The sequence below is a fragment of the Gopherus flavomarginatus genome, chromosome 1 (genome assembly GCF_025201925.1).
Source record: "Gopherus flavomarginatus isolate rGopFla2 chromosome 1, rGopFla2.mat.asm, whole genome shotgun sequence".
Lineage (NCBI taxonomy): Eukaryota > Metazoa > Chordata > Testudines > Testudinidae > Gopherus > Gopherus flavomarginatus.
The window spans coordinates 324,237,801-324,258,432 of NC_066617.1; the positions used below are offsets into that span (position 1 = coordinate 324,237,801).

At 38.2% G+C, this 20,632-nt stretch overlaps 1 protein-coding gene across 6 annotated transcripts in view; it reads right to left on the bottom strand.

The window, feature by feature from the left end:
• Window positions 1–20,632, bottom strand: part of FRY (FRY microtubule binding protein) — a 392,912-nt gene that overhangs the window by 151,266 nt on the left and 221,014 nt on the right. For all 6 annotated transcript variants that reach the window (XM_050937091.1, XM_050937094.1, XM_050937090.1 and 3 more), the window contains 11 exons: window positions 20,402–20,509; window positions 15,517–15,772; window positions 11,094–11,276; window positions 10,066–10,152; window positions 8,691–8,950; window positions 8,219–8,408; window positions 5,789–5,913; window positions 5,149–5,206; window positions 3,409–3,500; window positions 3,021–3,193; window positions 42–202 (listed from right to left, as the gene is read on the bottom strand). In XM_050937091.1, the coding sequence (XP_050793048.1) occupies window positions 42–202; window positions 3,021–3,193; window positions 3,409–3,500; window positions 5,149–5,206; window positions 5,789–5,913; window positions 8,219–8,408; window positions 8,691–8,950; window positions 10,066–10,152; window positions 11,094–11,276; window positions 15,517–15,772; window positions 20,402–20,509 (1,693 nt within the window). The remainder of the gene's footprint in view (window positions 1–41; window positions 203–3,020; window positions 3,194–3,408; window positions 3,501–5,148; window positions 5,207–5,788; window positions 5,914–8,218; window positions 8,409–8,690; window positions 8,951–10,065; window positions 10,153–11,093; window positions 11,277–15,516; window positions 15,773–20,401; window positions 20,510–20,632) is intronic.

A 20,632-nucleotide genomic window follows, 5' to 3' on the forward strand; every position in this document is an offset into this window, starting at 1 on the left:
GAATAGATCACTTTGCATAGTGGAAAGAAAATATGTTATACCTTTAACGCACAATACTGGTATCTTGTAATCTGGTGATTTCTGTCACTGTAACGATCCAGTGGTGTAAACATAATACTGAAAGGTCCAGCCCATTGACTAAATAAGATGAAAAGGTGGTGCCTCAAGCTTTGCTGAGGGAATAGAAATCTCCGATGGTGAACTAAGGGAATAAAAATAAAATTTTTCATGGCTTGCTAAAGTAAAATAAACACAATAGAAAGAATCAGTCAGTGCCCTCTCCCAACGGCAGTAGTGATAGCATATGAATTTCACACTTCCATGAATAGGAAGTCTTTCCTTATATTTGAGGATACACTTCGTCCAAAGTAGCTAAACATCTTTTGATAACCTAATATAGTTAATAAGACACATTTTATTTTGAAGAGCCTTAATGCTTTGAATGAACATGTGTTTATATTTTATAATCATGTCTGTGTACAACTAACTTTAGAATCAGGGATTTGGAATTCACTGTCTCACGTACTTCTTTTATGGTAAACTTCTACCTGCTTGGTATTTCCAGGTCTTTCAGCATAAGCACTAATAGTGGATATATGCTGTCCTACTATAGTAACAGGTGGAGATAGGAAATAGAGCAAAGCTTTTATCATATCATTCCCTTATAAAGAGGTTTGGTAGGCTAACTCAAATGCTAAGACAGTTCCTGAGCAAAAGAAAAATATCTATTAATGCTAAAAAAAAAAAAGTGCGAAAAAATTCAGAAGTTTTCAAAATTCTTCCAACTCAAAACAGGATAGGAGATAGGATCTCTCAGATCGCAGACACAGACTAGGGAGAAACTAATTTAATGGGGAAGAAATTACCATTCTTCAACATCCTTGTGTGCCAGCCCAGAAATAGGAATTTCAGATAGCAATGTGCAATACACAATTAAACAGAGCAGAAATTCACCCTGTGGGGCTGAAATGAACAAGAGAAAATTTTCCTAGCCCAGTGAAAAGGGAAAATCCATACGAGAAAGAAATGACAAAAAGGTTTAAGTTCTGCATTATCCAGATAAAAAATAGTTCCCTTGAGAAGGCCTAGCTCATTCCTGCTGCTACTTCTCCTGAAGCAGTGCCATTGCACTGACAGGTTGCTGGACTCATTTTGCCTTTGGCTATAAGGAAGGGAGGGGAGTAGTACAAGACCAATAAAAACATGGAACTGCATACACTAGAACAGGGGTTGGCAACCTCTGGCATGTGACTCAACAGGGTAAGCTCGCCCCGCCGCCCCCATTGGCCTGGGATGGCGAACCGCGGCCAGTTGGACCTGCGGTCCACCGAACCTGCCGATGCGGCAGTTAAACAAACTGGCCCGGCCCGCTAGGGTGCTTACCCTGGCGAGCAGCATGCCAGACGTTGCCGACCCCTAGACTAGAACTATTTCTGCTCAGTCACAGGGCCTGTTAACCACAGAAATTAATGCACAGGCCTCCCAGCTGGTTAAGAGGGGACACACTGAACCAATAGAGTACACTATTAAAAAGGCATTTCTGGTTAACTAGAAAGAGGCAGGGCACTGCTACTGGTGGACTGTTTCACCCCACATCCAAAGAAGATAAAACCTCAAAGTCTAGTCTAGCTAACCAATAAAAATTGAAAGTCAATATTTACAATTATCTAAAGATAATGGAAGCTGACAATGAAAATGTGTTTATCGAGGAATTACATATTATGGCTTTGTTAGTTTTTGCCATGTTTTAACATCTCCTTGTTAACAGAAAGATAACTCTCTTTTTGTAAAGAAATTTTGAATTAATAAACTAATAGTTATTGTTGGCTTTCTGCAGAACATATAAAAAGGCGGTTTCAATGTGCAAAGATCATAGAGATATAATTACTATAGATAATGCACACTAGATTATAAACACAATGAGAATACATGCAAAGAGGAATACCTTTGCAAATATTCACTACTGAGTAATTTCTCACACAAACCTTATAAGGATGGGAACAGAAAAAAGGATTTCAGTAAATTGTCCACTGATAACAGTTAATGAGATGGCACATTTCAAATTAATGGGATTTTTTCATTGATTGGAATGGGAGCAGGATCAACTACAGATGGTCACTATAGACTTCTTTTCCTTATCTTGTACATCTCTTATATATGTTACATATATCATACACCTGAAAACAACCAAATCATGAAACCATCCAGTTGTGCACGTTTCTGGCCTATGTTAATATGTAGTCTCCTTTCTCTTTCCCTAGTTCTTCTACATTCCTGCCTTCCTACTCTTTGGTACGCCTGTTGATGTTGTCTGTCAAATATTCTGTAAACAGCAAATGTATTGGGAGCGAGCTAGCTTTCATATTTTAGTTTCTATTAGTTAGGTGGAGCCTTTTGAAGCAGACTTTTTTACTTTGTTTGCTAATAGAATTACTTTACACTTTAAAACCAGCCTTGCAACACACACAATGCATGAGTATATGGCAATATTATAATAATATAGGAAAGCAAGAGCAGATATGAACAATCTGTTGCTGTAAGAAAGGCCAAAGGGAGTTTTGCTGAAATGGGGTACAACTGGAAGCAAGTTTTCCACTACATGTTTAAAATTGAAAAAACAATTTCTGCAGCTATCAGTAGAGATTTTTTTCTTTTCTATGAGCCTGACTGAGTTCCCATGAAGTTAATAAAATTTTGACACTTCAAAGGTTGCAGGATAAAGTCCTATGTAAAAGAAATCTGGAGCTGCAGCAGGCTGTGTATGGTTCATTTGCTGGGCTTAGAAAGAGAAGAGTCTTATATAGGTGCACTGCAAGCTTTGCAATGTTTTTTGTTTTGATTCTTGAGAGAATTCTGTATTCAGTTGCCCAAATTCCCTCTAATATTTGCTACAAAACAACCTTATGAAGCGTGGCTTATAAAGAGAAAACCAGAAAAATTAAACAGTGAATTAATATATCAATTGTACTTCCACATGTGTTAAATGTAGTTGCATAATATAATGAGGTAATATATCATACCTGGAACACACTGAATCAAGTTGGCAGTCATGGCACTGAAATGTGCTCTCATGTCCTTAAGAATTTCAACTTCTTTATCATTTTCAGCCTCTAGCAGCATGCGAGTTAGATCAACATACTCTAAGAACAAGGCTCCAAGAGCTAAAGTATCCCTCTCTAAGGCTCCATTTGTACTAGGATAAAGAAAAGTTGAACATTTCAATATGAATGACAGTGCATTTAACTTGCAACGTAATACATTATAATCTTTAAACACAGATTTGAAGCTTCCATAGTCGCTTATTTAAAAAAAACATATTTTGTATATTTTATAATTGTTCAAAGAAGCTACTAACAAAGAGAATGATGACATCACCAGTGGAAATTCTTCCATATAAAACAGTGTTACCTGTCACTTATAACACCAGCATCAGCAAGCAATTCAAAAATTCGCAATAGCTGCAGTCTCAGCAGATCTCGGCGCTCACGGCGTTTCTTATTCTTGGGGTTAAAAAAGAGATACATAATACATGTGGAGGTGCAGACATCGAACTAATGCCAGCCAGGTCACTGAAGCAGTGTTTAAAGCAAAGCAATATACTGATGTATTTGCTTATGATGGAGCACTACTACATTTGTGTGTATCATAGTGCAGGTATGCTTACATAACAACACAGGTATGTTCACATTTCTAACTTTCTAAACAATTCTTGAATAACAATTTATAGCCATATTTGTCCATGAGAAAAAAGTGGACATGATATTCCTGAAAGTCTGGACCAAAAATAACTTTTAATATTCAAGTTTTGGTGCTGAAAACACACTTTCTTTATGTGCTGAAATAATATCATATGATATCCAAGAATGCTGCCTCTTGGATCTTTGAAAGTGAGCATCAACATGGTAATCTTAGTTCATAAACTCTCTCCTGTATTTTATACTTTCACTAGGAGAAAGTGTGATTTAAAGTGTCTCAGAACCCCAAGGCTTTCTCTTCACCTAACACTTCCAAGGAACTCTCCTTCACCTGTAGAAAAAACCCTGCTTTGCTCCTGACAAATGTGAAGTCAGTTGGCAAGGCCTGCTCTTTGCCTGAACCGCTGTAAGTAGGGTGATGGGGGTGGGTGATAATAGGCACCCACATAAGACAAAGCCCTGAATACCGCGGTTGTCCCTATAAAATCAGGATATCTGGTTAACCTAGCTGGAAGTGCAGCTTCCACTTCACTCCCACTTCTTGGGAGTGAAGGGAGCTACAAAGATGACTTGTTTTGTCTTATCTTGTCTTCCAGTGAACACCAGAAAGTATGTCTTCCCTTTCCTTCCCCTCTTCCTATTGCTCTAAATTAGAAAAAAATCAAGGGAAAGTGATAAGACCAGTCATTGCACTTAGTAGTGGAATTTGCAGTCAATATAGGAAAACCTCATTAAAAGTTATATTTTCCCTGAGTGCAGGGGCAGTCTACACTTGAAAGTTGTACCAGCATAAATATTTTGTTTAGGGGTGTGATTGTTATCAATATAGTTATACTAATACAATCCCTAGTGCGGATGTAGTTATATCAATATAAAGTTATGTTGCTATAAGCAATTTTATTTTATTTATATAAATTTAATTGCATCCACACTGTGGGGGCTGGAGGTTACAGAACTAGAACTATACCAGTAGAATTAAAGCAGGGCAGCTTTCCAGTGTAGACAAGGGCTAACGGAAACTGAAGTCCCTGGTAAGACCTGTTTATACTACAGAGATAAACCACATTTCCAACGCTGTTGTGAAACACGGTTGTGGCTCAGTCATGTTACAATATCTTTTCCCCTCACCATTCTAAGTGGGATTTCACTATATCTAAATTCACCATGAAGAGGTGCCACTGTATTTAACTAACTTGTTCCTCCTCTAAAAAATGTAAATACAAATTTATGAACTGTATATTTTACACAATAAATTAATTTTAAATAATCCATTTAAATTCAGTTTTAAATGGAATTGCTTTCTAATTTTTTCTTATTGAAAAGTGCCTTTATTAAATATCAAGCTAGAGTTACCAATAGGATGTCTTTCTGATTTTTTTTTTAAAGAAACATATTTACTACTTTTAACTTCATGTTGCAATTTAAATAAACAAATCTCATTTCTTGAACTAACCTCTGGTCTTCTTTCTAGGGCTTCTTTCATTAATGGGTGAAGTTCTTCTACTAATTCCCTAAATTAAAACAAAATAAAAACTTTCTAAACAAAATCCTTCATAATTGAGTCCATCTTCATGAATTAAATGCTCCTTTTAAGATAAAGAGTATTACACTACAATCTATAAGGCTTTGATAACACATTTATTGATCTGGATAATGTATGTTCCCTCCCAGCTACATATTTAGGCACTGATATTCTTGTGGTCCAATGAACAAGGACAAATCTTAGGAAGGGTTCCAACTAGGGCTGCAGTTTCTACACCAAGGCAGTGGGAGAAAGTATTAACATAATGGGAGGTTAGATTAAACCTAATACAAATAGAAAGGTAAAACTTTTTAGTGCTTATGGAATATTAGGTTACCGGGGAAACGCTATCCGCAGCTTTCACCCAGAACTTCCATCCAATACCACATCACAAGCATAGACTGCTAATTCAGCGCTCTTTGTCACTCCCTTCTTCCACAAAATTCAACACTCTATTTATTACATAAACACTAAATTTAAAATTTTAAAAAATAATAATTTTACATTAAAACATAAACAGCATATCTGAATTAAAAGCAAGTTCCTGAGATTATTGTAAACTGTGCGGTACCTGAAAACAAGAGAATTTGTTCTTCCAAATCCTAATACAAGTGATTCTGTGATTTCTATGCTTTCAAGTCTCATCAAAGGTACTAGCTGCTTTAACAGGACTCCAACAGATGGGGTTCCTATAGCCTAAAATATATTTATTAAGAAATCACCAACATTTAATTATTAGCATTACCCATATCAAATAAACAATTACAGATTCCAAACATGAATGAGTATTCCACAAAAAAGAATAATTTAAGAGTCAATAAGTGCCTTCTGTAAATCATAATGAAACGACTTTATAACTGTGGATATGTTCTAATTGTCTGTCTTCTACATCATATCCATGTGAGTAAAGTCCAGCAATTTCAAAGCAATTTCAATCACTAATTTTAATCATGATTTAAATCAGCAAGCAGAAAACATTGATTTAAATAATTAATTTATAATCTTGTTTTACATTTGAACTTACTTATATTCCTTAAAAAGGTTTATTCTCATTGGTTGGTAACCATTAGAACATGTTGATTTGCAACCAGATATACTTTTTGACTAAATGTAGTGCTTTGTTTTGCTAACCAGGAGGATACACTATATCTATACACATTTATTTAAGCAATTAGATAGCTTTAACTTACATTTAATTCAGATTTAATTTTTTACATTTTTCTATGTTAGAAAATGGAGAACGTTGTATTTCTCATTTACTAGATGATGATTAATTTTTACTAGTGATTGATGTTATGCTCTATTTGGATGGAAATTAAAATTAAATTAAAAATGCATAAAACTGCAATTTTTAATTAAATAAAACTTCCTTACAAAGCATAAGAAAAAAGTTTATCAAAACATGTTTTGCATTTAAAACGAACTGATTTATTAAACAGTTTATCCATCCATTCATCCATCAACAGGAAGTTGAAGCAGACAAATTCAGACTGGAAATGGGATGTAAATTTTTAACAGTGAGGGTAATTAACCATTGGAACAATTTACCAACGGTCGTGGTGGATTCTCTGTTCGTGACAATTCTGAAATCAAGATTGGATGTTTTTCTAAAAGATATGCTCTAGGAATTATTTTGGAGAAGTTCTATGGCCTCTGTTATATGACTAGATGATCACAATGGCCTTGGAATCTATCGAGCTATTGCTAGTGAACTGATTATTTCTGGTCACTATATCCTTCAAGATTTTAGAGCCAGTAGATCTAATCCTTTCACATCTAGTTTTTATTGATAGACTGTAAGAAAAAAACCCAGCTTTCTGGCTTTTTCAACTTCCAACTGGTTACTTAACTTTGCATAAAAGAGTCATTGAACTGAACTAGCCGAATAAACAGAAATGAAGAAAACAGTCTCTTCATCTGCAGAAAAGGTTATTGCTGTCAAAAGCTGGTTTGGCACTTCAACAACACTGGATCCAGGTGCTTAGCCAGTGACTTCCACCAGTTCAGTGGGTTGACTTTCTTTAAATCTTGGCAGCAAACAAAAAAAAAACACAAAATTTGGAGATATACTTACCTCCTAGAACTGAAAGGGACCTTGAAAGGTCATTGAGTCCAGCCTCCTGCCTTCACTAGCAGGACCAACTACTGATTTTTGCCCCAGATTCCCTCAAGGATTGAACTCACAACCCTGGGTTAAACAGGCCTATGCTCAAACCACTGAGCGATCTCTCCCCTCCCCAAGTATGCCAATATTATTTTTGTAGTTAACTTAAATTATTTTAATATATTATAATAAGTTTAGGCCTTAACATAGGTCATCAATTTCAAATTTAATTTTAAATAGCATATTTTTATGAATAAATCTGAATTTAAATAAAACATCTGATTTTAATTTTTTAAACCCTGGTTTAAAAGTTTTCTGTATTTTAAGAGGCAGTATTGTACTTTATTTTCATAGATAGTATTGTGCTTTTTAAATTAAATTTACAATATCAACAAAAGAGTCCAGTCAATGAATTTGTAGGAACTAGTACATTTCTCAAGCAGTTACCACTAGGCCTTAGGTTTCATATCACACTCCAGAATTGCAATAATGGTGCAGAAATACATCGCCTATTGTGCCTTATTGCTTATGTATGTGCTATAACAGTACTTAACAGAGTGATCTGTATTAAAAGCATGACACAAGGTAAAGTTAACTTTAGCATATTATGCGCAGCATTTCCATACTTAGACTATATACTATTTAGAATATGAATTAACAACATAACACAGGAATGTGCTGCAAATATCACAGGAATTGTCAAATTAGCAAATGGTGTAATGTGCTATACAAATGAATGTTTTCAATAATAAATAATAATACTTAAACCAAATCACATATGTTGAAATAGCCCTCAGATGTACTTTTATCACTACTACTTGACATTCACAAATAAATTCTTTAAAAAACATATTTAAAATAATTACGGAATAACGCTTCTGAAGCATGCCATGTCACCTTGTTATCATAGCTCACTGTTCCGTCGGGAGTGGTAGCCATGATCTCTGGAGTTGAAGCACGTAAGTGTCCAGGGCTCATAATACTGGGTTTCGCTACTCCAAAGCAGAGAATAAGATAGTTTCTCCACAGAGTTACATAGTTGTCTCCACTGCTTGCTGTGCTGGTTTTCTTTGCATTAACAGGGATACTAGAATTTAAAAAAAAAAAAAAAAAGTTAATTCCAGTTCCTAATTTTAATTTTCCAGAGCTTTTTTAAAACATGAAACAAGCCGAGTAACAACAACTATACTATTAAATAAAATCAATGAAGGCAATAAGAAAAGGAATCATTACAGTTTAAAGTGGCAATCATCATATCAGATACCAAAAGTCTGGATACTATTTAGCATAGCTGGACTGCCAAACTGGTCTGAAAATATGGGACTATAGAATTTACATAATAATGTCACTAACCCAGAGTATCACTTACTTTGGATCCACAAGAGGCATTACTAGCTGTAACCGCGTAAAAGCATATGGCCAAGCATAGCTAAGAGCCGTAGGACAATGTTTTGGTAAATTCTCTTGTCTAAGAAAACTGAAGAGACAGAGAACCCATGGATCCTTAACTGACTGTGCAAATATCCAGACATGGGAAGGGCTTTTTACATCATAATGACTATTTACTAAGACTGCATTCCATTCTACCAGCCATTGCAAATCCACATTGTGTGTTAATGGTAATGTAGTCTGTGGAAAGAAAAAACAAAACAAAATCACAGTGGTAGTAACTTATTTCCAACTATTTAGGCCTGCAATGCATTTAGGCATCTACTTCCTAAATAAAGATGCTCGCATGTTTTGCTCAGTCAAGGCATTAATAGGTTATAAATGCCATCTCCTATTGGCAAGAGCTGTTCCCATCATGTGAAGAAACCATTTCTCTACTGTATATTCTTTAACTCTTTTCTTAAGAAAAATATCTGTGGGAATGAAGGCTAAAAATGTGTAAATTTGGTACATTAATAACATTAATTAAATCTGAAAAACACTGATGTTATTGGGTCATAACTGTATATATAAAACTATTTTTATATCATATACCAAACTTCTCTATTGACAAAAACAAAACAAAGGAATGAACAATGACTAAGCACTATGAGCATATGTTTTTATGTACACATTTATATACATACATATACTGACATAGATACAAATTTTCAGTGAAATTTTCAGTTTTGTTACAGACTTTTGTACCTAAGTCACTTAAATGCTTTTGAAAATTTTACCCATAAATAAAATCCCTGGAACTTTGGGGCAGGGACTGTGTCTTTCCTTATGTTTGTAAAGCACCTAGCACAATTGGTTGCTACTGTATTACACTGTACATTTTTTGACTGCCAGGATAAAAAAACCCCAGAACTAATACTGACACTTACCACAAAGGAGGTGCTATGTACAATAAGGGGTAGATCCTCAGCTGGTGTAAATTCTCATAACTCCACTGATTTCAATGGAGCTATGACAATTTACAGGAGCTGAGGATCTGCCCCTATAAACATGAAATAGCTGGTGGTATATTGCAAATGTCTATCATCACATAAATTACCATTGCTGGTGTTGTAATAGTGCACTTACAGAGGCAACTCGTACTCAGCTGAATAATAAATGAATTACCTGTAGTGTTAAAATGTTTTGAAATACAACTGCAGTTTTTAGACTAATCATATATCTTTTACATGTCTAGCATGTGGCACAGGAATTTTCTGTCCATTTCTAATAGCTTTCTTTAACTATTTCATGTTATATTTGTTTACCATATATGGTGAACCATTAGCAATCAGTGAAAATAAACAAGTACTTACCGAATCAGAAACTGCCACATGAATAAAACTTTCAAGAATAGAAGAACTGAGTTGATCCATGACATCAATCATAGGCCTGTCATCATCCTGTACAAATTAAGGTAATAGCAGTCAACTATTTTCCTTGGCTAACTGATTCTTTTAATCTTTGTTTAATACATGAAACAGAACTGCATGAAAGATTATAAGATACAGAATTGGTAAAAAATATATTCAGGTGGTTGTCTTGATGGATAAATTTTGCCTTTTGTTGTATTAACCTCAAAGTCAAGCCCAGTTTGTGGTTTGAAAGGAAGTTAATTACTGGCCTTAGTTCACTGTTTACTGAACAAAAGTGCTCATCAGAAAATCCCATATGACTTGGGACATCTGGTATCAAAGGACTGAAAACCTAGCTTAACTGTTTAACTAAAGCATTCCTTTTCTATGAACACACATATTTGTGTTCTCAGGCAGCTGGATGGCTCAGTGTGTTGGGGCCATCTGCACACAGCAAGACTACATACTTTTGTATCTGTATACAAGAAAAGAGTTAGACTTCTGTACTGTAAAAGAAATATTTTATGTGAATAAAGTTAAATGTTTATTATGCTGTTTTTGTTGAATATACTGACATGCTGTAATAATGAATTTTATCTTCACTAAAAATTAATAATGTGGATGATACAAAAATTATTTGCTCAATTCAAGGAACGACTTTACAGTATACCATTGGGTGTACTTTATAACAGAAAAAAAAACCTGAAAAAGGGTTTGATGTTGTGCAAAACTGGAGGTTCTTTGTGAACAACATAACAGGTTTTGCAAAAAGAACATGATTAGTCCTCTACAGTCAACAGCCCATAAACTATAAGGTCTGCAATAGTCAGACAAATTAAAATGGCAAATTCCAAATACGTCAAATGTTTTATTTATAATAAATGACCTCTTGCATTATATGCATTATGATAAAGCAGCACTGTTAATTTTAGTTCAGAGCTTTATCTCTGGAAAATTTTCTTTTGAAACTTCTAAAAAGAAATCCATACCTCTGCCTGCCCCAGGGCAAGAAATAAAGCACGGATCTCTCTGAGAATCAAAACTGCTAGTTTACGGGTAGCAACCTGGAAACTACAAAGTAGTACCAGTGCAAATCCTTCCACGGCATGTAGTACGTTGGAATAAGGACTTCTTTCAGACTGTATCCTATGGCTGGATCCGTTTGGTATCAGCTGTAAAGAAATGAGAAAACTATACTCAATAGAGGGAAATATTAATGGGAGATGAGGATGCTCTATTTGGCCAGGATGTTCACGAGAATGAAAACAGATAGGCCACAACTTTATTTTAGTTGGGGGGGGGGGCTGACCCCACTCAAGCTATCAGGCATTAACTGGGTCCCATGTTGGGTTAAATTGGTTGTGAAGGCTAGGACTATAACAGCGTTTAAAAGAGAACTGGATAAATTCATGGTGGTTAAGTCCATAAATGGCTATTAGCCAGGATGGATAAGGAATGGTGTCCCTAGCCTCTGCTTGTCAGAGGATGGAGATGGATGGCAGGAGAGAAATCACTTGATCATTGCCTGTTAGGTTCACTCCCTCTAAGTCACCTGGCATTGGCCACTGTCGGTAGACAGATACTGGGCTAGATGGACCTTTGGTCTGACCCGTACGGCCGTTCTTATGTTCTAAATGGCCCCGTGACATACAAAGAAGGAATGAGGATTGGCTCTCTTAGTTGCTCTCCACTTAATTCAAGGTTAAGCCCACTGCTAGATTCTACTATCCTCCTCCAGCAAGAGGGCATGAAAGCGGACAAGGGAGTATATAGTTTGTGAGGATTTAAGACTTCCTCTCATCCTACAGGTTACAGGGTCCACTAGGCCCTCCTAGGTATTGTACTCAGTCCCACATGCTGACCCTTTGAAGCCTATTACCTGCACTGGACACCAAATACAAATTGCAACAATATTTACTGAAATTTATTTAACCCTGCCCCCGTTTTAATTATTTTCATAAGTACCATAACTTATCCTTATTATCCCCACCTGCCAGGCCTCTAGGATACCCACTAGATATCTTATCACTCTTGCCCAGAGGGAAAAATTCCTCCCTGATCCCAAAAAAACAATGGGATAAGACCCACAGCAGGCTTACAAAGCAGAGGCAGATTAAGATTTCCTGGAATCCTGGGCCAGAGCAAGTAGGGGGCCCCACCCCATCCCTTCCACCTGCTGTCCCGCCCCTATTCCACACACTCCGCCAGCAGCCCCGCTCATAGCCACACCTTTCTGCCTCTTCCCCAGGGCCCTGCTCCCATTCCACCCAGGGTCCCCATATTCTGCGCCCCCACTGCAACCCCACAACCATTTTGCTACTTTCTGGGCCCCTCCCCCACACTGCAGTCCCAAGATTGGAGTAGCTCTGTCCCTCTGCCACAGCCTCTGGCTGCAGCAGGGAGTGAGAGCTCCCCCAGCCCTGAGGCAGCGGCAGGTGGCGAGAGCTCCTTCAGTCCCAACACTGCAGCGGGGGTGCCAGTGCTGGGGCTTCCCCCGCCAACTCCCACGCTTCTGCAGGAGACCAGGGTTGGGGCACTGGGGGCTTCCCCTGCAGCCCCTGGCTTTTGCTGGGGAGCAGGGGCATGAGGGCACAGGGGCTTCTCCTGCAAGGCGCTGCTACTGGGGAACGGGGTCAGGCATGAGGCTCTCCCCGCTTTCCTGGTGGCCAGGGCCCCTGGGCACAGGCCCTGTAGGCCCAGTGCCTAATCTGTCACTGCTGGAAACCCAGCTCTGACAACTAGTGTACCTACTGGGCAGATGGGATAGCTTTCAGTAAGAAGAAATGTTCAAAGCTTAAACATGCCTGGGGAGGGGGTTCTGCTGGAACTAATCATCTCCCTCACCATCCCTTGAATTGACCAATGTGGCAGCTAAGAGAGGTGAAGCTCCACTCCATTGTCCACAGCCCCAGACACCCTTATAACTGCAAGATCCCCATTTTCATTCTGGGCAGGAACAGAAGATAGGAAGGCGGACAACTGCTTTTCAGATGCTGGCTCAAAATAAGCAATGAGCATTTCTACATGCAGGATCAAGCTCTTACAGCAAATAATTAAATAATTGTGTTAATCTCAGTGCTGACGATGCCAAGCATTCAAATATCATGAGTCAGCCCCCTGCAAATAATAACACTGATAAAAAATAAGACCAAAATAAATGAAGGAGGATGTCTTTTTAGTTGTCTTCAGGTTTTTGAGCCTTTAAGGTGCACTCAAGTCATGTTTTCAAGTTTTCTTCTCTGACTATATGGTCTAGAAACTTAATTTCATTTTTAAATGAAAGATGAGATTCTCATGTAATCATGGGATTCCAAAAGCTTGGCTTTCAGAAAAAATGAATATTGCAAGACTCAATAAAATCATGAGAGTCGGCATCATTGGGAAGCATAGTGATATCCTCTAAAAACACATTGGATCTATATAGTATTATTGATTCAACATAATCTACCATGATACTTCATGACATAGGTGTTGATATGGTGCTATTATATGAGAAATACATGAGAAAGATAGAGTGAGAGATATTGGAAAACGTGGCCAAATCTTTTAGACTTTGACCGATCGTTTAGGGAATACAAACAAAAAAGTTATTGAAAATTTCTGTTAAAAGCAAATGGTTTGTTCAGTTTCTTGCTCAGCTGATTTTCAAAAAGTGCTGATCACCCACCCACCCACTGTTGAAAATTAAGCCCTTTTACAGTATCTCAATTTGGGCACTTAAAATATTGAGACACCTAAATTCACTTTTGAAAATCTTGGCTATAAATGCTTATTTATCCAAACAAAATGGGAGATAAGGAATTTATTTGGATATGTATAGAAATTCAGATAAACTAAGTTTTTCAAGTTAGTGATGGATGCTGGGGGACATAATCTTAATCACATCATGATCTTCTGGATGAGTGGGGCTTTATTGTTGCTTATAAAAGTAATTAATTGGAAAAAAAACATTTTATTCCCTTTGATGTTACCAGTAAAAAAGATAGATAGATAGATAGATAGATAGATAGACAGACAGACAGACAGATAGCTTCATGAGACAATATAACACTTGGGAAGGGTTTATACAGATGCTCAAAAATCAGTGATCACAGATCATGAATATGTCAAATTTTAGAGAGTTTGAAGGGTAAAACAGAAAAACTTTGTGGCATTTTAGCATTATCTGTCAGTTACAGTGTTGGGAAAAAGTCTTCCTGTCGCTCCCCTTCCCACTCCCTGGCTTTTATGTGTTTTTGTTAACAAGCCTATTTTGGTTTGACATACATTCTCCTATGTTGCTGCACTACAACAACATGTAGTCCCCAGGCCCTTTAAATTGCTGCCAGAGCCCTGCTGCTGGAGCCCTGGGGTAGCGGCAGCGGGGATCTGGGGGTTATTTAAAGGGCCGGGGCTCCCGCTGCCTTTACTGCCCTGGGCCCTTTAAATAGTCGCCAGAGCCTCACCGCCACTACCCCAGGGCTCCGGGGGCTATTTAATGGGCTGGGGCGGTAGAAGCAGGGGAGGTCTGGGCCCTTTAAATAGCTTCCAGAGCCCTGAAATAGTGGCGGTGGGGCTCCAGTGACTATTTAAAGGGCCCAGGGCAGTAAAGGCAGTGGGAGCCCCGGCCCTTTAAATAACCTCCAGAGCCCCGCTGCCGCTACCCTAGGCTCCAGCAGCAGGGCTTTGGCAGCAATTTAAAGGGCCTGGGGCGGTAGAAGCAGGGGAGGCCTGGGCCCTTTAAATAGCCCCCAGAGCCCTGGAGTAGCAGCAGGGCTCCGGGGGCTATTTAAAGGGCCTGGGGTTCCCACTGCCTCTATGGCCCCGGCCCTTTAAACCACTGTCAGAGCCCCCAGACGCCGCTGCAACCCCAGGGCTATGGCAGCTATTTAAAGGGCCTGGGGCGGTAGAGGCCCTAGCCCTTTAAATAGCTGCCGGAGCCTGCCAGAGCCCTGGGGTAGCAGCAGCAGCCGGGGGCTCTGGCAGCGGCTTAAAGGGCCAGGGCTGTAGCCGTGGCCGAGCCCTGGGCCCTTTAAATTGCTGCTGGAGCCCCCAGCTGCCGCTGTTATCCTGGCGGGCGAGGGGGAGGGCACTTACCGGTACAGGGCGGGCCAGGGCTGGCTCTGACCTCCCGATCCCTGCCCTGTCCACCCAAGACCCCGCCCCTTCTGGAGGCCAGAGCCGGCCCCAACCCAGCCCCATACCGGTAAGTCCCTATTTCTACTTTCACTACTGCTTCCAGCCCTACATTTCTATGCTTCTATGAGACAGCTGAACCAACTGTTTTATAGAAAAAAGTCTAACAGCAGTGAATTCTGCTGGGGTACAACTTGAGTAAATAAGGCATACATAAAACAGAACACTATCCAGGAAAAGTTAAATAGCATCATAAATGGGTATAACTACTGGAATGCAGTTCTCTTTTATTCATACCTCTGATGATCTGCTTTTTGTCTGTTCACTGGCTTTTCCTGGAGTGTGTATTACAAGTTTCCATTGTGTAAGCAACTGTAGCAGCAACTTCAGGGAAGTATCAAGAAGAGTGTGATGCATATCATTCACTTCGCGTAGTAGGAAGTTAGTAAAACCAAAGAGCACATCCTCTCGCCAGTCAACAAAGTCAACAAGTAGACCCTGAAGAGAATTTTGTGCAATGTGCCGAAGTTCATCATCCATGTGGATAGAGAGTCTGCATGTTAAAATAAAAGTGACACTAAAAATGTAAACACCATTAAACAGTGTAATTGAGAAAAGTATAGATTAGCACTGACAGAAATTCCCCAAAGTTAATGTAAAATTTCATAAAACAATTCAAGCTTCTATTGTTATTGACCACAATCACCATCATCAACATTTTAAAGAAATTCTTGCTACACTAGTACTTGAATACATACATAGATCCAAAAGATATGTTTGCTCCAGTCCAAAAAGATACTATAGAGCAACTTTATGAGCAACTTATTTTTTCACTTACAAAAGCATGTTTCAAGATAGTTGAAATATGGCAACTTTGCAGTTTCTCAGAACAAAAAATACTGCTGACTTGATCACTTATGAGATCAGAAGTCTTTCGGGATAATGCATGCACCTCAGATTTTTTTCTTTTTTTACTTCCAAGATAAAATCAATCAAACAAACAAACAAAAACAAGCAAAAAACTCCCATGTGCCTGTAGAAAATTTAAAATGAAACTTCAACTCAGAAAAAGAAAATTATAGTTATTTGAGAGAGGAACTTTAAATGAAATTAAAAATTCCTAACTAGAACACAAACATTGCCTCATACTTTCATTTCTTCTGGGAAATACAAATAGAAACCACAAGCTCCATGATACGCTCCATTTTTTAAGAACTAGAAGTCTATCCCCCCACAGTATTTTCTAAGGAACTGGCATTTTAGATCCCATTTTTTCTATTTTATTTTCACTGTTTCTATATTTGCACCTCATTTGTGCCCATTTCTGAAGGACAGCAATCTATGTTTCCTCTTTAGAACAAATAGAGAAAGTCACTTCATAGCTTGTAGCTGGGCAGAATGAAATACGCCCAGCACGTTTTTAAGTTTGTCACTTCCACAGTGTACTAAGTCTTCATTAACCAAAAGTTGGTAATATTGATAGATGGGTTAGCATCCACTTTCCAAGTATTTAAATTTAGTTGTCCCTGAATAATTAGAAATTAGGATATATTTGTGAATAATTAGAGAAAAATCTAGAGGGACTCCAATAATATGCAGTGGACCAAATTCTTTTCCATTAAAACTGTACAATGTGGTAAAATTGAGAGAAGAATTTGGTTCAGTGTGTGTAAAAGTGAAGCTAATTGACTCCAACCAGTCTGAAAATTCTTCAAAGGCAGGTCAAAGACTGTTTTATTCTATGCAAGGAAAGTCTAATTGCCATGAAATTTCACCAAAAGAGACCATGACTCCAAGGTGGATTGCTATGCTTTATGATCCTGTGGTGGGACAGGTTTCTACCCTAGTCAGCAAAGGGCGAAAGAGCTCCCCTCAGTACCTGTCAGGCTGCCAGACCTGAGACGGGCAGCTTCTTAAAAGGGAGGATCCAAGCCCAGTGCAGGGTGGCACTCAGAGGGAAGCAAAACTAGAGCACAGAGCAGGGGCTGCTTACCCAGAAAGCTGCTTAAGAGCCTTTGCTCCATGGACCCTTTGGAGACACAGAGGGACAACCTTTAATTCATTTTTCTTTCACTAAGGCCCAGGGCACTCAGCCTGGACAACCTCAGACATATAGGGGACTATGAACCCATTCCCCCTTCACAGAGACTATTGATCTTCTGCCTTGTGAGGGAAAGCAAGGGTGAGACCGGACTGTTTTGCAGCCTGCAGGACTATTTTGTTTCCCTTTTATACTTTGAATGGCTGTTATGCCCAGAAGGCAGAGAGCTGCCTCCCTCAAACTTCCAGTCAGAGGCCTGCACACAACATTCCAAACCAGAGTGACAGCAAGATTTACAGTCAGGAAAAGAACATCTGGAATGAGAGAGGTGCCCACCCTCACCCTTAGATGTATAACCTGTGAAATATCCACATGAAATTCTTAACAAATTGGGAATTACTGTATTTCTCTTGCAGTAAAGAAAAGCAATTTATCACCTCTCCGCCGGACACTAAAGATCACAAAACCAAGCAATAAACTCAGATTATGACTGAATCATTCATGAAATGACTCTTCCTAAGTGACACATGGAGGTAGTGGAAAACAAAATACAGATTAAAACTGCCTCCAAACTCCAGTTACTATATAAATGCATTGGACAACATTATCAAGAGAGATAAAAATTAAACCTAGTATAAAACCATAGCTCTGTAATACTATGGTAGTGGAGTCAGTAGAATGGACATGAATTGGATGAGTTACTATGGCTCCATTAAGAATTTCGCCTTATTACTCAGATGTAAGACTTTATGAGAAGAATTTCTGGTAAATAATTTGGCTTGGCAAAGTCATTTTTAGGATGAAGCAGATCAGGTGATGTCAAGAAAATATAAAGACAAGTCATCCTGTAGTATATTGGTGGTAGTAAGTACTCTGGTTTCTCACAATTCTTACTGAGCATGAAAGCTCACCGAAGCCAGTAAATATTCACTTGTTTGCACTTCAGACCCTTAAATCTAAAACCTACCTTGGGGATGGATCCAGTGGGCAGCAAAACGCAGAATGTGAGCTTGACATCCGCTTTGCTGCTCATAATTTGGATACAGCTGTCTTGGAAGAAAACCTAGTTTTTGAGTTACAGATTTTTTCTGGGATTTGCCAAAAGACATCTGTTCTAAGGATGAAAATTCAAACTAAACAGTGGGTAAAAGAATCTGCTAAGCCAGAGATGTTGTTTAATCTTGGGAAAGAAAAACACATTAATAGAGTTTTGTCCAAACATCAGAGCTCACACAGACCACTACTGAAAGGTGGCCCAGGACTCTGGATTTCTCTTTTCAAAAGGATTATAGTTAGGAAAGGTTGAATCCCCAAAACTTTAGATTCCAGTATGGATTTTAGTCATAAAATGTGATGAATCCTGAACCTGAAGTGAGAAAATATTGTAACATATTATGCAGCATCTCCAGACCAGTGAAGTCGGAGCCCTTGGGATGCAGCATGGGTGGCAGGAGAAGACTGGTGGGAGGGAAATAGACCATATTTGCGTTGTGACTGAGAAAACTTTAATTGTTTTATAGTCAATGCACTTTGTGTCTCTAGGTTAAAGGTCATTGGAGTAGTTCATAAACTTCCAACTAGATTAGACCCTCATGTTACTTCCCTAGTTGCCTTTCAAGGAAGCAACAACTGCCATAGGCCCATCAGAGAATGATGAATGAGTGCATGTGCTGACAAGTCATTACCAAGCTACTAAAATATTAAGCATGGGCACCACATCCATTATCCCAGATGGAAGCTGGTACCACAGCACAAGGGAGTTGGGCAGAATCAACTATCTTTAAACCTCTGACCCCGAGACTCCATCCTGTACAGTTTAGACACAACCTAGGATGTGGCCCAAATTGGTTGGTCACTTATCTGATGATAATGGTGGCCACAATGACTTGCTTTGTCACTGTAATCCAATAATAATTCCATTTTAAGGGAATATGTTGAAATCACTTAGTAAAGGTACCCTGACACCAGAATTGAGATATAATGGCAAAGGGTTCTGTGCTGAAAGTTCTTTGCTACCATCAGCTGTTATCATAACTGTCGTACAACTGAATCTTCTCAGACTTGCACTGTGTCACTGCTATGATATCTACGAGCCCACCTCCATTGTATAGATGCCATGCCTTAATCCCCCTCCTTCATGATAGTGACACTGTATCCAGACAAATCAGAGGTAAGGACCCCAGCTCTGGGAGATAGAGACCCAGGCATTCCTGCCTCTCTATTTTTTCTTTTAATTAAAAATAATTATGATTAAGCTTGGAAAGATTAGGTTTTTATTGGTAAAATGTCAGTAAATGTCAATTTCACTGTACACTCACAAACTGATGTAAAAATATTTCCGACAATAATAATTGAAATTTACAGATTTCAGGCAAAGTAAGAAAAATGCTGCTCGAGAACTTATCAGAGTTTGATTTAAGGATATTTTATATATTTTGACATGTGATGTTGACTATTTGTGTTTTAACAGTTATAAAGCTTTAAATTTTTGAATTTTAACTTCTCCTGTCATTAATTATTGTCTGATACCTCATTGTTTCACACCCCTCCATAACTGTGAAAATTTAAACAAATAAAAATTGAAGAAAATGCTTTAAAAAATAAACACTGATTTTATCTGTCAAAATGACAAAAAATAAAAATCAAATTTTGCCAAGTCTGGTTATGATGTATTAGTAAGAAGAAGGTGAAAACACACCATCTCTAGTACATTATGTTTTGCCAAGTTGATGTGTAGGATTTATAATCCAAAACTGAATTTTAAAAGTTTGTTTCCCATTACTACAAAAATGAATCCTCTCTTCTCTTGTTTACCATACAATTATGTAAAAATAGTGAGAATTATATATACATCATATTACAAAAAATAGTTTGTTTTCAAAGTGCTACCAAGGAGGTGAATCTATGTGCTGATCCACAGCGTGAAAAACATCTTAAGAAAGCACATTTGCTTTTGTATCACATTTGGGGTTTTAGGCATAATGACTCCTCTATGATAATACTGCTCAGGTCAGTTGAATCTTAAGCTTTAATAACGGATGATTTTGTACATCTATGTGCCACTAAGAAATAATTACACAGAATGGTGCTCAGTTTCATTCTGTTCTTGCTGATCAGCCTTTTTAGTGTTTACACACTTACCTGGCCAGCAAGTCGATCAACTCAAGTTTTGACATTCCATCAGGAAGCAATCGAGGAATAGCAGCAACACATGTTCTGAAAAGATCGATTTTTGGTTTTCTCTCACCACTGAAAATTTGAAACAGATTTTATCAATCACTGGAAGCTGACCAAACTTTAGAAGTAAACATGTTCAAGGATCTATAGTTTTGCTAAAATGTGATGGAAGAGATATAAAACATCTTAAAAAAT